Raw genomic sequence first — 19,542 nt, 5'->3', positions numbered from 1 at the left:
AGTTTGATGTTGCAGCTTAATTTGTTTTTAAAGATGATAAAGGCATTCACAGAATTTTGACATTTATTTCATAGTGAAAGAACAAGTACAATACAGACATTTTATTTCTTCAAAATAAAAAAGAGCAATAAAAGTTCGAACTGTAGTTTTTGTTTTATCAAATTCAACAAAAATTATATTTTTTGTAGATTATTTTCAAGATTCTGAGATCTATGAAAGAAATATTACACTTCCTGATCTATCATATGTTCTCCATCCCACTGGAGACAATAATAGCACAACAGTAAATGAGACAAAACCAGAGCAGTTATTAGTCGTGGTTGTGAAGAACATCCTGCTGACACGGGGTGTAGGTTGTATGGGTGTATCACAAAATATTCCATAAAAAATAAATACTCTGCCATTGTTTTGAGCTTTGTTTGTTATACACACAGATGCACATTAAAAAGACTAAGGGCCCGATGTTACCCATACAAGGGCCACCAGCACAGGGCAGTAAGTCTTGGGCACACAAACTCTGCAGACGTCCCTCTCTAAGTGCACCTGCAATGTAGGTTCAGCAGCGCAGAGTAAAAGGGCTGCTTGAAGTGAAGTACACTGCAAATCAGAAGATTTGGTGTTTAATAAAAACAGCTCTTGGCCAGTCACAATGTGAACAGGCAACAGCTACAATCTGCAGTGGCAGTTGGTTTGGATTTTAATCTATACAATGATGATATAAATAAATAATAAACGATGAAACTGATTCTATCGGACATTGTTTCATTGGGCTACAATGATTTTGAAAGTGAGTCTGAATCTGTGATACAAACGTACAGCAGCCTGTTGCCCCTCATTATTTTACAAATGTAACAAAAATCCTTTTTCATTTCCCAATTAACATTAAATCCCCAAAGTTTGTTTCAATATTTTTACTATCTAAGGTAAGGGCTGGAATTTGTTTTACACAATACATGCATGTGTCATATGATTCTTTTGGTCCAATCTTTTGGTCTGTCTGCTTTACTGCCTCATTAGACAGCTGAAATTCACCATGGATATCAGTACAAAGCGTGACGACACTATTCACTAGTGGAAACATGTCAGTCGGACAGACAGGCTGTGCAAGCCGTGCAACTTGAGGTCAGGTGCTATACTTTCTACTGAGATTTTCAGTTTCCAGTTGAGGATCCAAGTTTCCACTTTTTTCTTTCGACCACAAGCCAAATTGACAAAAAATGGGGAAACATGTATCAAAGCTGGTGAAGAAGAAATTCCTAAATACAACCCTGACAGAAGAAAAAACAGAGACAGCACAAATAAACAGAGTCAAACTGGTTAATGAGTCTGTTGCCACCGTGACGGCCAGTCCTTCTCTATCCAGCTCTGCAGCAGTCGCAGTACATCATTGCGCTGGTAGATGCGGCAAAGTTCAGTGAGCTCAGTGACTGTTTTCTGGTTGTAGCGCAGCAGGAACTCCTGGGTGGGGCTGTGGGACAAGGAGCCCTGGGTCCGGTGCTCCAGTAGGGTCAGTTCATCGTAGCTCATTCCCCAGCGACTGGCAAAGTTTTTCCAGTTTTTGATGGTGCAGTGGTTTGGATCCAGTTTGAGCCGCAGCAAGTCCAGGAGGTCTTTGTCATTCATGAGGTCACTGATCTTGGGAGGAGGTGCTGGGCAGCAGCACTTTTCACAGTGGCTGTTTAGCAACTGCAGTTCTTTGGGGTAGTCTGAGCTCAGATGGACAAAGACGGGGGAGTCAGCGTAAGACATTTTTTAATCACCAACGACAGTATACAAAATATAAATTTAAAAGGGGGTAAATATGAATGGAGTTCATTTCACCATTCATTCATTCATTCAGTTACTTAGACTATCTAAGGCCACATTACATGTCCCTGTGGACTAATGGTCAATGGAACAACTTCCCCCTTTCCTGTCTGTGTCCACTGCAGGAGCTGTCACATCAATAACACTATGTTCCTGTTGCTGTGACACAATAATTTCTTCAAAATAAATCTTGTGTTGCCTTAACAAGGCCAATATTTGGGGGAAATATTTCACCTAAACAATCCAGAAGCTATGTGCCCTTCATGCAGTGTAAGAATTGATTTACCTGGTGAAGTAGATGTTGGGCAAGAGCATTCTTCAACATCTTCAACTGGCTGCAACACAGAAAAAAAACGCAAAACAGTTACCCCTCTTAGCTACATCACATCCATTGTACTGCAAATGTTCTTTCAACCACCCAAACTCAAGTACAAACATGCCTGAAATATGAAAAAAACACAGTCCCCAGCCTCACGTTTCACAGTAAAAATAAGTATTTCCAACATCAGCAAATTACATGTCATTTTAACCAATGATACACGATATATATCATGTTACAGCAAATTTTCTGGAAAATGAATTTGAAATGTAAATCAATTTCAAAATAGACACAGAACAACACTTTGTTATTAGATAACAAGCCAACAAGTTTGTTTTTAGAGATAACTGAACGATAAACACAAAGTTCAGCTGACTATGATGATAGTTTTGGGTATTTGGCCATAAAGCAAAGCGCTGACCAAAATTTGTATTGAATTTGACAATGCCACTTTTATTCATTAATTATTAGTTATTTATGATCCTAGTTAGTAAACAAATGATATGACGATATTATAAGGGGGCTCTGAGCACGCATTCCTCTGCCAAGGCTAATGCTATATTTCACCATGTCACAGCACTGTTTCCCATTAATTATCTAGACTGTATTCTAATTTGTCTAAGACTAATGTCTAATGAACCAAATTTGTTTTAGACTTTTCATAATAACAGAGATCTCTAACTTGGGGTGTTTGCTCTGTTGCTGCATTGTATTATTTGTTACTTATCAGCAAGTTGCCTGCAATGTAGCTCATCTTTCACTCTTTGGTCTTTTTACCTGTTACTTGGAATCTGTCATGCACATGCAAGTGCAGCCCCACTGCAAACATAGATTGAATTAGTTCTGTGGGAAATACCGCAGAGAAAGTGAATCAGAATTCCTGGATGCCCTATTTATTCAGATCTGCTCCAAAATGTAATGTGTTCTCTCCCGACCCATACCTCCCACCAAGTTCAGTCCGTCAGTCCTGCTAACTGACAAACATCTGTCATTGTCAACAAACGACACGGCCCATTCAGTCATTATTAGGGATGCACCGATATGGAAATTCTTGGCCGATACCGATATTTAAAACAACAATCTAGCCGATAGCCGATACCGATACCGATATTTGTTTATTACTTGCATGTGGCCTTCTTGGTGTGTAACGCCGGGTTTACACCGGGCGCTGAAGCGCTGCCCCGCGCCGCGCAGCGTTATTCTCAAGCGCGCAGCCGCCTGGCTGTTCACACCGGACCCGCATTTCTCCGCGCCGGTCAGCCCGCGGTTCTCCGCTTGTTGTTGTATGTAACCCGTTCAATGTCGGGTGTCGGGGGTAAATGACGTATTCTCCAAGCAAGCCTTTAGCCCCCCCCTCTCTCTCTTTTTATCTATATGACTGCTTGTGTGGCTGTAGTGGATGGGCAGAGGGGGACATTTAATTATGTGATTGGGAAAATTGGGAAAATTAAAACTCCAGGACAACAGAAGGGGAATACAAAGTATGGGATGCATATTTGATCATTTATATCATATCAAATATGTAATTTATATCGTTTAAAATCATTTTTCAGTCTGTTTCCTGGCGCGATACGCTCGCTCGCACGCCGAAACCATCGGTGAAGGGCGCTGGCGCGGCGCATCGCAGCCCATGTGAACAGCACAAAGGTTTAACAGGGGGGTGGATGGGAGGCGCCTGGCTTTCCTTGGCGCTGCGCTTCAGCGCCCGGTGTAAACCCGGCGTCAGTGTACCATAATCTGGATGCCAGATTGGCAGGCTGCAGAAAACATACCAATGAATATCGGCCAATGTTATCGGTGAAAGTCAAGTTTATTACCGATACGCCGATAGCAGTAAACGAGGCGAATATCGGCCGCTACCGATATACGGCCGATACATCGGTGCACCACTAGTCATTATCCATATTAACTAAGCAAAACGTGTGACTGCTTATGACACAACTTGTATACACAGACAGTATTTTGGGGTAAAAAACGGTGGCGAGCGAACAAACGATATGAATCATAAGCTTCATAATAAAATCAGAGTGAAAACAGGATGGGACATGAAAATGCTAAAGGATCTTCAGCCTTGAGCGGACAGGATTTGTGTCTTTACAACTTGCCATATGCACAATTAATCATGTGATCACATGGATTCAACTCAATCTGTGGGTAGAATCATGATTCAGACCATGAATCATGATTCTACCCAAAACGATTGTAATAGGATCATTAGGCCAGATCACCCTCCCCTCTCCTACACACTGGTGCATTCTGAGGACAGTGTGTTCAATCCATTCAGGAGTTTGTCAAACCTTTTACTACAAACTACAAAGTGAACCTCATAGTGACACTAGAGGGAAATCATAGAGTTCATCCTCTGTGGACCATAAATGTCTTTAATAAATGGTATGGCAAACCAGCTCATAGCTGTTGACATATTAGAGACATTTGTTCACTGGGACAGCTCTTCCTTTCAGTTCTCCAGCCGAATCAATGGTTGTTGCAGTTGTGCTGAACAAGCAGTTGTCATGATTGCGTTGTTGTCTTGGTCAGCACTTTCAGTTATGTTGATGATTCCCAGCCTCCGTTGCTACAGAGCGCTGGTCGCCTGTTTATTTCAAAGTGTATTAATATTGAACGTATCTTGTGTATAAATCACATGCCCAGTGTGAAGCCGACAGGATGAATGGCTCTCAAGATACGTGAACCACATTCAGACAGTCAGAGATTTTTTGAGTTATTAGATAGATAAATTCATTTATATGTTTAAATAAAACTAGGACGAGATTTTTTTTAAATCTTCCACTTTGCTGTAAAAATGTAGCTACTCCTCCATGTTCTGACTTAGTGCTGAACTAGCAGCTCCTAAATGTTATATCAAACTGGTGGTGGTGGTGGACCATGATCGAGGGGGCAGCGGATGGTGGACTATGATTACAACAAGACTGCTTGATATACAATATGTCTACTCAGATACTACCATTACTGACAATAATTCCTCAATCCATTTACCTTCCATTATGCTACAAACTGTTTATTCTAATCAATGTTGTAAATATTCGTATTTGTCTGATGTTCTCCTTTACACGTGACATCTATTGCACTTCTGTCCGTCCTGGGAGAGGGAGCCCTCACATGTGGCTCTCTCTGAGGTTTCTACCTTCTTTTTTAACAGACTCTTGTTGAGGGTTAAGGACAGAGGATGTCACACCTTGTTAAAGCCCTATGAGACAAACTGTGATTTGTGAATACGGCCTATACAAATAAAATGTGTTAAATTAAAGACTTGATTTGATAGATGTTAAAGGTCAATCTGCTGGATAAATTCATTGCTGCCCGTCCTACTGATAATGACCAGGCTTGATAAGTTCTCTTTCCCTACATGTGTGAAGCACAATCCAGATTTATGCTAATGTGACAGTAGTTGGCTGCAGTGACATTATATTGTACATACCCTGAACCTCAGCTGTGCCTTTCTCTGGTTTGTTTTTCAGTAGTTTGCCTGTGGCAGGTGCAGTCTCCTCTTATGCGTCTCACACTGTGTGATGTTGTTTTGCTGCTGCATGTGAAACGTGTCTCAGCAAAAACTGCTTTAAATACAGAAGATCAAGACCAGACAGATAATCCAGTAAGTCGCCCTGCAGGGATGTATACATTCTACTGGTGGTGATGACCCAGACTGCCATCTTCCTCCTCAGTTCCAAACCCTTTATTCTTCTACAGTGTTGTCTTTTAGAACGCTGCATCACGTTTACACACTTTCTACCCCTGCGTGCCTGCTCTGTTATTAGCAACGCTCACAGCTGTGCCTTCCAGTTCAGTGGGATGGGACCACATCCTGTACGCTCACTGCTCAAATTAGAAAGCACTCAGAGTGTGTACCTCTGCCAAGGTAGATTATAATTCTGTACATTTGCCAGTTTTCATAATAGAAAATGCTGAGGAGTTTGAATCTGCATCTAGGCCCAAATCAAGCATCAAGACACTCAACACTGATGGTGAGTGTTTGATTGTTTGATGCTGGAGAGTTCGGTCCATAAACATTTTCATTTTCAAATGATTGTTTAAATTCATGATGTTGCTGCTTCATCTCTGGATAAAAGGCCATAAATGTTTGATTGATTTCTTTTTTTGACCATGGCAGTTTATGAAAAACAGGCCAAGACTGGCAACTAATTATATGTGGAGGATAAAAGGTCAATTCAATTTAACATGAAAGATTTGGACCAATTTTTCCCTTTCCCTGACTGTTCCACACCAGAACAAACATGAGAACAGCAATGCAACCTGAGCCGTAAAAAAATGTGGAAAATAGTAACAGCACAAGAAGGAAATAAACAATAAATATAAAAAACATTTATTGGTTCCTCCGTGATTCTTCAGAAAGACATTTATTTCTATCCAGAATGTCACTCAGCGCATACCTCCACCAAGGTCCAATAGTCCCCTTAAACTGCATCAAGTCACACCACCTGGCACACACTCATAGATATCATTCTCCTGAATATGTCCGATTTGTTTCATCAAGACCCATGACTCTCTGGGAAATCTGTACAAATGTCAAAAACCACCTGTGCAACATGTTGCAATGTTAAAGTGAGACAATTCCTGGGTCTGTCCCTTTGTCCAGGTCTGCGTTAGAATGTTATGGGTTCTTTGCCCATGTTCAATCCATCGTCTTAAGCAAAACTACCTCGAACCTTTATTGCCAAGACCTTTTTCAAGAAACTAAAAAGGTTCCTGCAGACTATTGTTCACCTGCATTTCAAACACAGTGATTAAATGAGCCTGAATGACATATGAACAACCGGCCGCTACAAAACTATACAACAACGATGATGCTTTATGAATCAATCAACACTAAACACTAAACGTGGAGATCTAAATCGACTTGAAAAGTTGAAGTTAAAGCTGTGGGCTGTGACGGTGGAAATAAGTGAGGGGTCCCCTTTCTACACTGTAGTCACTTTACAACAACACTTTAAGAGCCATTGCCGATTTATAAAATATACATATTGGCTGACATATTTTCTCTCTCTCCCTCTCCTGGCTGTCAGTGCTTTATTCCAGTGTTTTCAATTTGGATCTTTGTTCCTTACTTGACGTCCTCTCAGATCATATTCTTCAAGTATATTTAAAAACTAGCAATCATTTTGCCATCCTGATTGTCCATCCTGTACATTTCTGAACGCACATTCATTCCACGTCTGTCTTGGAAAAGGGAACCCTCCTCAGTTGCTCTTCCTAAAGTTTCTTCAATTTCTTCCATTTGTCTCAATTCAAGGGTCTAAAGACAGAGTGGTTTGTGCTGTAGGAGTATAAGGCCTTCTAAGGCAAATTTGAAATATTGGGATATAGAAAAAATTATCTTGATTCTTATTCTTATCTTGACTGTTTTTTTTTATTGTCAATAATTTTGGTATAACGTACAGATTCCAGTGAGCAGTGACAGAGGTGACTGTCAGACTGGTTTGGAGGTGTATACCAGTCCAGACACAGCTGTGTGGCTGTTGGGGGAAGGTCTACATGGTGCTCACATCCTGCAGGTGACACTCTTGATTTGTCCTGTACACCAACCATGCACAGTATGACGTGCAGTGAAATACTTTTCTAAGACTCTCGTTGTCATAAAGACAAGATAAAAACAAATTGACTATTTTAGAGAGAAAATATGCAGTAGTATGAGGAAGGAAGACATGAATACAAATATATATAAAGTGCAGGCTTGCGCTGTTTATGTGCAAACATCAGCTGTGCAACATCCAACTGAGGTAGTTGTGGTGTTCAGCAGGTGATAAATATGATAGAAAGAAGATGAGAGAGAAGGAAATCAGCGGGCACCAGCTGGCAAGTGAGAAAGTGTGGAAAGACTTGAATCTGAAACTAACCTTTATTTGGTGCTTATGTGTAAATCTTCAGTGATGATGACTACAACAGGCTAATGTTTCAAACAAGGGTAGTGCATGGACAGAGGTGGTAATACTGACCTGTCTTATTCTGTCTGAGGAGGGACCCAGGTATCCAGAGGGCATTGAGCTCAGGTGCAGTGTCACAGCATCTGCTGAGACATATTATTGTGTCATTGTACTTTGATTTAAAAAGAAACTGCAGATACACATTTATCACTGTAAATAGTCGGGCCTTATGACAATGTACCGTTTGCCTGTTGTTTGGATATAATCGAGCTAAAATCCAAGCTGCATGGAAGGGGGTCCCTGGGATATGTTTCTGTGCAGCTTTCTTGTGGGTTGTATGTTTATATTAGTTTTCCTCTCTGTTTGAATCAACCAATCATCTTGCTTGATGTGCAGTTCATGTCGGCTCCTCCATGAGCGTCTGCCGCCTACAGGCCACCCACAATACCCTTCTCCGTGTCATCAATCTACTTATCAGTCTGTACTTTTATTTTTAATTTCGATTTTAGTCATTTTATCCGACTCATTTCATCTGGTTGCAAAACTTCCATCTTTAGTTCATTTTGCTTCCATTCAGCCAGTTTTTTAGTTTGCCGTGAGGCTATAGTCAATAAAACAACACTTCCTTCACAAATGTTTCACAGTAAAAGCCTTTGGAGAATCACAAAACCCCCTCCTGATGCCTGTGCTACAAAACAGGATTTGTCATTATCGAGGTAACTTCTTGTCTAACTCTGGTTTTTCAGTCCTACAAAGCTGCTTCACTTCTTACCGGATGAGACTTCTTTTCAGGATCCTGTTGATCGATGACTCTGGTTTTCCAGTAATGTGACTGATACGTAGTTTAGTCGTTGACAGATTTTGATCTCTCATCTCTCCTGCATAAGCTACCGGGGTGATTTACTCTGGTAAGAACTGATTCAACCTTGTAGGGCTGTAAACGCTGAGTTAAACCTGTTGTCAGACTGTCAAGATTGTCAGACTTTGGGCACAGAACCAGGTGATGAGTGGTGTCTGGTGTTTAGCAGGGTTCAGTTTTTGTCAGAAGTCGGACCAAGAGTTCCTTGGACTTCATGGATTGACTTTGTGGTGTAAAGGTGTGTGCCGCTCTAAACTGTGTCCAGTCTATTCAGTTTGCTGCAGGTGGACATCTTGAGAAAAGTTAAAGGAAACAAGAGGCTCGTGACCACAGAGTGAAGCGTCACAGTAAATGATCTGAATGCTCCGGTGAACGAAAGATTCTTGCAAAAAGGAAAACTACTGAAGCTACTGTAGGTTGGTTGATTGGTTGATTGATTATTGATCCACGCTGGCCACTATACCATTATTATTAATATTATGTAATATTTGAAAAAGGATAGAAAGAGTTGGAGGTTCACATGTGTTTTGTAAAATTGTATATGGATTACCATGAGGATCTGTCACTTGAACTGGATAATTGGCCTCCAATGACTGTGGGAAAGACAAGGGCAGACATGATAACATTAGAAAGTCAAATGAATAAAAGTAAAAAGAGAAACTTGAGAAAGAAAAGCTTGTCTTCTCTGTGAGCCTTCTTTGTGGGAGCTTTACATTCGGTCTGTTCCTGAGACTGAGTGTGTAATCGTGGAGGAAAATGACTCCCTTGTGTGCATAGACAGGGAGCAGCCTGCTGCAACTTGTCCCTCAATAAGCCCCCAGGCTCTAGGAATCACAGCACAGTGTGTTCAGTTATGCTACATTTCTTAGCAGATTACTGCTGAGACTCTTTCTAAAGACAAACAATGAGAAATCAACACTCAGCGAACAGGGTAGAAAGGTCAAGATAATGAGAAGAAGACAACATGCGACTGGACGTAAGAATAAATGAAAAGTGCTCACAAATTCCGCCACGAAGCAGGTGGTGTCCGTGTCCTCCACAGGTTCAGAGCTGCTTCTGTCTGTTACAGACAAAAAGGAAGAGGCTTTAGTGCGCTGAGCAAGTCGTCACCTCTACTCATTTCATCCACTTCCCACTTTCACAGAAATTTACTGAAGGGATAAACAGAAAAGCCACATCCTCCAGACAGCGTGCACTTACTGGTGAGTATGACGTATCTGAACTGTGTATTCCACGGGATACCTTTAAAGGTCAAGCCTGCTTATATGTATTTTATGCTTCAGCGGTTGCCATGGTAATCAATGTCCAAATAGTCCACAAAATAAGGGAAATTAATCCAACATTATTCAATAATAATAAAGACAAGGAAATTCAATCTTAGTGACAGTTGTGTGTGCTGGTCATCTTGTGTGCTGGTCATGTCACATCACGTTAATATAAAATCACAAATTTGCAGTATGACCCCCAAAAGACAAGTGGCTGATAAGCCTGAGGAAATAGACATGTCACAAATCTATGACGAGCTTTGACAAATAACCTGAGAACTGTAAGTAATGGCTAAGAGGTATTGCAACTGCTACTGATATTAGCATGGCCTGCAAGTTTAACTTGGAAGTCCCAATTTTTGTTCACAGATATAAACAGTTGTCGGATAAGTCAAAAACAAAAACTTGACATTTTTATAGAAGAAACTAAAATCCTTAAACCCTTTGTTTTAGTCAACAAATGCAGATGCACCATGGCAAACAGGCAAACATTATCAAACAATCCTTATCAAACTATCAGCTGCGTTTCCCTGGTTAGAGATGACTCATGTTCTACCCAAGTGCACCTGAATCCACCTTTATCACCTAAACAGTTAAAGGTCAAAATGTGAAGGTTATCATTATCATTATAAAGCATATCTTTTTTCAGAGTTTCCAGAGACGCCTACATCAGCACCTGACGTGACTGAGACACTGAACTGTGTCTCTCTCTCGAACATGCACACACGCACAAACACAAAAACACACAAACACACAAACACACAAACAAACACAAACACAAACACAAACACACACACACACACACACACACACACACACACAAACACACACACAAACACATAAACAAACACAAACACAAACACATAAACAAACACAAACACACACAAACACACAAACAAACACAAACACAAACACACACACACACACACACACACACACACACACACACACACACACACACACACACGCACAAACACACAAACACACAAACACAAACACACACACACACACACACAAACACATAAACAAACACAAACACATTAACAAACACAAACACACACAAACACATAAACAAACACAAACACACACACACACTTTAAAAAAAAAAAGAGGTGACAGACAGTGATGATCCATTTGAGAAGAAATGAATGGTAAACCCCCTTTACCACAGCTTCTGGAAACCAGCCCACACAACACTAATAGGAAATGTTGACATGTTGCACTTTGACCCCTTTTTGTGTTCGGTTATTTTCTTTCAAGAAACCAAGTAGTTATTCAGTGTTTGAGCATAGAATCAATAATTCACGTGTAAAAAAGCCACGCTGAACATCTTGCAAGCCTGCCAACAACTTCCAATGTTTGTTTAATCCTGCTAAAGCTTTCATTTAAACCAACAACATTTTGTCTGTCTGTCTGTCTGTCTGTCTGTCTGTCTGTCTGTCTGTCTGTCTGTATCTGGAACACCTGTGTCATGAACCATTGATCTTATCTGCTTCACACTTGCCATGTCTATTGTAAATGAGCCGAGAAAGAGCAGTGCTGATTTTGGTGAGATTTGGACACGGGATACCTTCAATATTATTAATATTTTGAAAAGTCAGTGGGGGCTGGGCAGTGTGCCTTCAGTCTGTGGACCGGGTGGAACATGTTTTCTTCTCCCAGCAAACAGTTGGGGTCAAATTGCATGTCCATATCTCTGAATATTTATATTTCACCATATTAGACTGAGAAATAGACACTCACGGGGACAGATCTCCGTTTTTTCCAGAGGAGGTGCATGTGTGAACCAAAATGTCAGAGTGAGACGCTCAACAGTTTCCACAGACTTAATCCACCTGGCCTTCTAGTACAATGTCTAGAAATCCAGAAGTCAATGTGTGAACACAGCAGGGGAGCCCCTGCTGGATAAAAAGCGAGTGAGTGGGGGGATTGATGAAGCTTCTAACAAATATCTCCTGGGGAAAAATGTTATGATTAATTACTTGGTCATTGCAGTTGTATTAAACATCAAACATTTTTGAAAATATTCATACTGTAGCATCCTAGAGCTCAAGGTAATGTTTGGAAATCTTTTGCTTTGTCTGAACAGTGTATTTTGTGCAGTGAAAAGCAGCCAGACTAAAGCTTGCAAATCTACGACCACATCTCAAAAATGTCGAGGCAAGTAGGCATGCTTGGGTTACCTCTATCATACTATTGAAATGAATGCAAAGTAAAGGCTGGCCTGGAAGGTAGAAATCTACCTGAAAAACCTACAGTTTTGTATAATATAGATAAGTTTCTAATCACAGTTAATCTGCTCAAACACGAAAAACTACCAGTACATAAGTTCACAATGCAACCCTGGGTGGTATTCCCCTTTAAATACGGTGCATTAAGTATTTGGACTAACAGCCAGTCACCCAATTATGAAGCGTAAGTCGAACCCCAGATCAGTTGAGCATTGTTTCTCCCTCTCTGGGAATGCAGGGACATGTAACTGCATGCTCTGGATAAAGTTCAAGAGATGAAATGTAAACCACATCATAATACACTGCTTAGGGCCATAATTCCATGCAGGTGAACCCAGCTTTTCTCCATTTTGACCACCCATGAAAAGATAAAGCACAGTTTCTCAGCAGCCTGTTTAGCAGCGTGTTTGCTTTGTCATGGGTTTGTTTCTACACATGAATGGAGGTGAATGGCATGTCAATACCTGACTCAGGCCACAATGAAGTCTAGACTGAGAGCAGCCACATACACACACCTTTAACAATATCTCTACTACACGTGTATCAAATGTGTGTCTTTCACAGCGTGCGTGCGTATTCACGAGCTGCACAGGATTCATCTGATGTATTAATGCTTATACTGCCTCTTTATTGACACATCACCCAATTAGATCACATGCTTCTCCCTGATCAAAGTCACATAAAGCCATTGTGTTTATTTGAACAGTTTATTGAATCGTAAGATCTCAGATTGTCTTAAGTACTGAATACCAGTGAAACTTGTTCTTAAAGATCTCCCATGCTTTCTTTCTAAGAGCTAGATAAGAAGTGTGATACCAATCTTATCTCTGTGTGTAACGTTTGGAGCAGCAGGCTCGATGCGGTGAGCCTCGCATTGAGACTGGAAGCACAGCTAGCCAAAATATGCTCAACAACAACACATCTAAAGCATCTTTATTAATACAGTGCAGTTGGTTTGTTCAACCTTTACTTGAACCAAAATATAACACAATGGTTTGTGGTTTTAGTGACAGCTAAATGCTGGAAGTATTTCTTGGCAAACAGGAGCTAGGTGCAGTAACTAGGTTGAAGTTTCCAAACCTGTGTTCCTGGCAACCTTTGCTATTGGTGAATATGGTCACGCTGGTGCATTGCAGGTCAGTGTGTGTGTGTGTGTGTGTGTGTGTGTGTTTGTGTGTGTACGTGTGTCTACATGTGTGTTTTGTTTGATATGGCGTGGGCGTACTGTGTATGTGTGAAACCGTACTACTCCTTGAGTGGCATCACACCCTTAAAATATATGGGTGGTTCAAAATGAAGACAATTCATTTATTTGTCCGTAAAGACGTGTGTCACTGTTACACCTGCCCTTGGCCCTGAAAGGCCCAGCCCACATCTAACCCTAACCCTAACCCTAACCCCCTAACCCTAACCCTAACCCATCTGCAGAAGTAACTGTCCCCCCACCTGTCTCTGGTAAGATCAGTGGTGGAAGACGTCATCAAATCCTTTGCTAAAGTTCAAGTACCAACACAATACTTTAAAAGCACTCCACTAAAAGTCCTAAAAATCTGACTTAAGTACAAGTGGAGGTTTTAGCAGTGAGATGTAATTAAAGTACTAAAGTAAAAGTACAGTGATTGATGACTGGTTTATCTTTAACGGTGTGTTGTATTTAAAAAAACATGGTATCCACTGTGTAAAATGTTTGCCTTAAAAGTAAATAGTAACTAAAGCAGGCAAATAAATACATAAAGAGTTGAAAGTACAATATTTCCCTCTCATGTAGCGGGGTGGAAATATTAAGTAGCATTACATGGAAATACCCAAAGCTCAAGTATCAGATCTTAAATGCCACAAATGAAATTCCACTTCCTTCCACTGTATTGGGATGGAGACAGAAATGTGAACGAACAATTTCTCAAAACCAGTTCTTTTATTTGCGTGTCATTTGAGTGAACAGATGCGCCTGCAGAAACATGAGGTCTTCACCAAACACATCTCTACCATTATCTTCTCAATTTTTTGACACTGACCTGTGACTGACACAGTTGCAAACTGATATGTGAAAACGTCAGTGTGTGTTATGACTAATATCCATATCCGTGGTCTCATGCAGTTCTGACATTGCTAATCTTTGGTACAGAAGAAAAACGTATATAAATGATTACAATCCACCACAAGGACAGAGTCTGTCTGGCTGCATTCAGCTTGTCATGCTTTCTGAAAAAAAACATTGGCAAGTTACAGCTGAAGCATTTTGACCGTTGTTATTCACCAACTGAAGGAAACCTTCACATCCTGCCTTAGCTTACAGACTTACTCAAGATCTGCCATAAATTACAGTTTAGTGATGGTAAAGGGAACTACACTGTATTCTTGGATCACATAGGATTGCAGACAAACAGCCATTAACCTACAGTGTGACTAAACACATGTTCATTATCCTGTGTCAAACACTGTGTGTGTGAAAGTGGTTCAGGCAGGAAACACAAAGCTGGTTCCACCTAAATGCAAAGGAAATGAAAGGCAACAGAAGGGTGATGCGCAACCTGCACACTCGCTATATACACATCACAATCAGTCAAATTGTCACAATGATGTCATTTTTTTTCACATGAAGACAAACAACTGGTTACACTAAAGCCGTTCTCAGACATGACCTCCAGAGGATGTGCGGAGAAATGGCTCTGGACTTTCTACAGAGGTTTCCTTTCACACATGTACAGCGCAGTCGGAGATTCTCCATTTAGAAGCATTCACAACAACACAGCAATCTCAGTGGCGTTCAGGTGAGAGGTGGTGCAGCAGGCAGAGGAGGTAGCATATTCATTCTGCTGTGATCATGTGTTTTTGTTTGTAGTATATTCTTTTCCTTTTTGCGTGTGTCGCATGCAAGAAACGTCACCAACACGACCACTCCCTCAATGTGAATGCTGTGGGGGATCTCCTGCTGTTTTCTCACATCGGCCCCTGGAACTGTCCGGAGACTCTCACTTGGACATTTGCGTTCACACATGCAGCCCCTGTTGAGTGCTGAGGATCTCTGGAGTTTAATGCATGTCTGAAAGCAGCTTAAATCAGTTGCATTTTTTGCCCCTAATCTTACTGGTTGCAAAAGTCAATGCATCAGTACACTACATGACATCATTTTCTGACTTCCTTGTGATGTCATGATGATATCATTCCTTCCAAATTCTTATTAATAGTTTTTTGGATCTATTTAAGTCCTCCCGACCTTTGACGAATCAGCTCCATAACGCTCCAAAAGGGAAAGATATACGCTCTCAAGTAATGGTCCCAGCAAGTTTGGTGAAATCGGTCCATGTTTTGTTGAGCTATTTTGTTCATAGTTGTACAGGGGGGGGGGGACACATGTTGGTCTCTCTTTCTCCTCCTCCTCTACACTGACTCTCACTTTGTATCTATATCTTTTTTTATAACTTTCCCCCCCAAGATACCTTCAACATCTTACTAAATTAATGTTCTTACAGCACAAAATGTCATTTTCCACCACACAAGCATTCTTTTTAATAACTGAGTGGAAAGAATAGAGGTTAATTAACCATCAATAAGCCCATTAGTTACAGCTTCTAGAGGCTGAGGAATGATGATGTGTTGTATTAAACCGTTCAGAGGTTGTTTTATAGGTGGTTGAAAGTAAAAGGGCAGTTATAACTCTAACACTATGACTACTAAAGAAACAGTCTAATGCAAACTGCTGCAGACGTGAATGAGCCAAAAGACAAGGTCACTGTATTTCACTGTTGATAGTAATTTCCAGGACATGAAGGACACACAGTTTAAGGTATTCTGGACATTAAACATCACTGGATCTAACCAGGAAACTCTTTATGTTTTTTCCTCCAAACTAACAGTGCAGAACTGATTTTAAACAAATGTCAGTGAAACGCTCTATTTAACTAAATCCCAGTTGGTTAAACATTTGAATTGTAAAACGTGTGTTTGGCTTTAGGAGATGCCAGAGTTATATTCAGTGTTAATTAACAGCTCAATAAAACCCATTCATACTACTGCACTACTACACAGACACAAGCATGACAGGAACAGGACTCTTCACTCACCAAATGTTTCCTTACACGTCCGCAGACTGCTCATGTTGGAGGCTGTGACGTCTCCCATACTGAGAAATGATCCGATCGGACTGAAACAGAGGGTAGGAGTCCACAGTGAGGAGAGAGGGAGCTGATCGCAGCCCACTGAGCCCAGCGGCGGCCACACACCAATGAGACACCTCACACATCAGGGACAGGTCCATGGAGCTGTGCTGCCTTCACGTGCCACGCGTAAAGTCAAGCTTCCACGAACTCACTCGTGGGTGACACACTGGGTGTGATTGAGATGAGATTGAGTTCAGATTAAATTCTATTAGTCATTGACAGCAGCACAGGGGATATTAAGATTAAGACTAGTCAAATCAAATTTAAGTCAAAATACATTAAGTTGAGTTAAGATTATATTATATTAGTCCCACAAGGATATTAAGATTAAGAAGTTAATTTAGTTAATTTAGTTAAATTAATTTAAATTAATTTACCTTAGGTCAAATTAAATTGAGTTGAGTTAAGATTATATTCTATTTGTCCCACAACAGAGACATTTACAGCAGCACAGAGGGTATTAAGATTAATGAATTAATTTAGTCAAGTTAGGTTAAGTTAAGTTAAGTTAAGTTGAGTTAAGTTAAGATCATATGTTATTAGCCCCACAACAGGGAGATTTACAGGCAGCACAGATGATATTAAGATTGAGAAGTTAATTTAGTTAAGTTAATTTACCTTAGGCCAAGTTAAATTGAGTTGAGTTAAGATTATATTATATTAGTCCCACGTCAGGGAGATTTACAGGCAGCACAGAGGATATTAAGATTAAAAAGTTAATTAAGTTAAATTGAGTTACGATTATATTCTATTAGTCCCACAAGGATATTAAGATGAAGAAGTTAATTTAGTTAAATTAATTTACCTTACCTAATTTAATTAATTTACCTTACCTAAATTGCCTTAAATTAAGTTTAGTTAAGTTAAGTTGAGTTGAGTTGAGTTAAGATTATATTTTATTAGTCAGACAACAGGGAAATGTACAGCAGCAGAGTATACTAAGATTAAGAAGCATTAGTAAAAATAATAATAAGTCAATATAAATATGACAGCAAAAATATAAAATAGCAACGATGTAATGTAAACAGGACATTTACAATGTAAACAGGATTGCATATAAAAAGGTATCGAAGTTGGAAATGAGCACTAAAGGCTACTTTCTATCAGTTTATAAAGATATAATGTGACAATAAGTTATTTTGATTGAATGGTGTGAGCATGTTCTGATGGATCCAAACAGAAAGTTAACAAAATGGTGGTTGCAATTCTGCGTAACCAACCACACTGCTGTGCAGTCACTGTGTGGTTTCCTTTATCATCATACGTCAGAAATGGCAGACTGGAACAAATATTTTGAACCAGCAGGTGTTTGTTCGCTGTTATCTTTTCCTTTTAAACTAAGTCTTTCCACTTATTTTGAAGCCATAATCACTGAACTGACGAAATGAGAGAACTTATAGAGCAATATGTCTGTGGTAAGATGGTAAACCCCCAAATGTTCGGTTTCTACTGTTTGGGTTGTAGACTTAGATTATTCACTCCCTGTTGGTGAGGCTTTACAAGTGACCAGAAAGCAGTTAACTGTAGATTGAGATTTTCTCCTACTAGATTAAATTGCTAAGAGTATTCTAAAGCCAAATTGGTTTTTAAGTTGTTCGACTGTGAACACACTCATATTAATCATATATATCGATGAACTACTTTGAGAAAGAATCATTAAATTGCTTTTCATTCCATGTTCTAAAATATGAGGATATCGTGCTTTTCTTAACATTTATTTATATGTGAATCTACTGTGTTTGGGTTCTGGACTGGTTAATTGATGACAGCACATTGTACTTTAGGACAGACATATCAACTGATGCCTTATGTTTTATAGAGCAAACCAGCAATTGGTAGAATTATCTACAGATTAAATGATGAAGAAAATGTATCGCTGCATCTCAAATATTGGGATATTTGTGTCCGGTGATAGTCTTTACATTACGTACGGCCAACAAAGCCCATGAGTCCACCATCCTACATACTACACTGTGTTTCCCCATCAGTGAGTCACAAAGTTGCACTGGGTGACATGTGTTCTGTTGACACACACTGTGTAGTGGAATTTAACTCTGTCCCACACACACTGTCACTAGAGTACTCACCAGAGCACCAAATAAGGATTAATCCGCCACTGACCATAGTCCATTACAAATGCACTGTTACCTCTTTTTTTTAAATAACCTACAAACTACTGTATGTAAAACAAAAAACACAAAACAAAACAAAAAACGGATTTTAGATCAAAATCTCACCTTTAGATAAATCTATGTCCAAAGAACTGAATCTACCATCACTGGAAATGTGTTTTAGTTTGCCTATTGGCTCACCTGATACACAGTACATTCAAGCAAAAATATATAAGTGGAAGAGATAAGGAGAGACAGGGAGGAAAACGATGTGATATGTAAGGGACAAGATGGTGTGTGTGGGGACACCCAGTTGAACTAAGACCAAGTCTTAACCCTCAAACACTGCTTAGAAGGAGTGAGGATAAAGACAAGGGTGAAAGATATATATAAAAACAAGAAATGAATTGAGATAAATTAAATGGTAAATAATGTTATCATAAAGAAAGTGAATAAATGTTTAATTTTGTTTTAATTTGTAAAACACAACTGTTTTCTCTTTTGAAAGCTTCACCCATAATGCTATAGAAAGGCTCAGGTGCCTTCATGAACCACCATGCTCAGTGGCAACATCTGTCTGCCTTGTTAAACATAATGAAGCCCTGGAGCCACATCCAGGCCTTCTGCTGTATTAAGGATCTGAGAGGTGCAGCTGCTGAAACAGAACTAAAGCAGACTGATGTGTTTGCACTGAGCAGGGACCTCTGGGGAAACTTGCTGAAACTTGCAGACACATCAAAAAGATGTGCTCAGGCTCCAGGAAACCATCAAACGGTGAAGGACAAGGAGCAACAGTAGGAGAGGGGGAACTGAAACAAGGTCTAATAGATACAACCTCTGGAAACATGGGATCCTCATTTCAGATGTCAGCATGTAAGTGTTACAGACGGA

The 19,542-nt window shown here is 40.0% G+C and overlaps 1 protein-coding gene across 4 annotated transcripts; it reads right to left on the bottom strand.

Moving 5' to 3' along the window:
* Nucleotides 1-50: 50 nt before the first annotated feature.
* On the bottom strand, nt 51-16,785 carry edaradd (EDAR-associated death domain). 4 transcript variants are annotated; one of them, XM_034608004.1, is made up of 6 exons: nt 16,445-16,785; nt 9,886-9,947; nt 9,435-9,477; nt 8,098-8,171; nt 2,093-2,141; nt 51-1,706 (listed from the first exon to the last, which is right to left on the bottom strand). In XM_034608004.1, the coding sequence occupies exons 1-6, from the start codon at nt 16,500-16,502 to the stop codon at nt 1,318-1,320; spliced, it is 675 nt and encodes a 224-aa protein (XP_034463895.1). In that variant the 5' UTR covers nt 16,503-16,785; the 3' UTR covers nt 51-1,317. The 4 variants fall into 4 exon arrangements, with proteins under 4 accessions (XP_034463895.1, XP_034463897.1, XP_034463896.1 ...); XM_034608006.1 differs by having other exon boundaries at nt 9,886-9,944; nt 16,445-16,784; XM_034608005.1 differs by having other exon boundaries at nt 8,098-8,168; nt 16,445-16,766.
* Between the last annotated feature and the right edge of the window lie 2,757 nt (nt 16,786-19,542).

The sequence above is a fragment of the Hippoglossus hippoglossus genome, chromosome 15 (assembly GCF_009819705.1).
Source record: "Hippoglossus hippoglossus isolate fHipHip1 chromosome 15, fHipHip1.pri, whole genome shotgun sequence".
NCBI lineage: Eukaryota > Metazoa > Chordata > Actinopteri > Pleuronectiformes > Pleuronectidae > Hippoglossus > Hippoglossus hippoglossus.
The sequence above is the reverse complement of the archived record's forward strand: the minus strand, read 5'-3'. Positions and strand labels throughout refer to the sequence as shown.

Bases quoted from the DNA above. Each gene is read 5' to 3' on its own strand.
- edaradd (XM_034608004.1), bottom strand. From the start codon at position 16,502: ATGGGAGACGTCACAGCCTCCAACATGAGCAGTCTGCGGACGTGTAAG. The intron at 9,478-9,885 runs GTGAGCACTTTT...TCTTTCCCACAG, and splicing joins CCTGCTTCGTGGCGGAATTT to TCATTGGAGGCCAATTATCC. The intron at 1,707-2,092 runs GTAAATCAATTC...ATCTGAGCTCAG, and splicing joins CCCAACATCTACTTCACCAG to ACTACCCCAAAGAACTGCAG.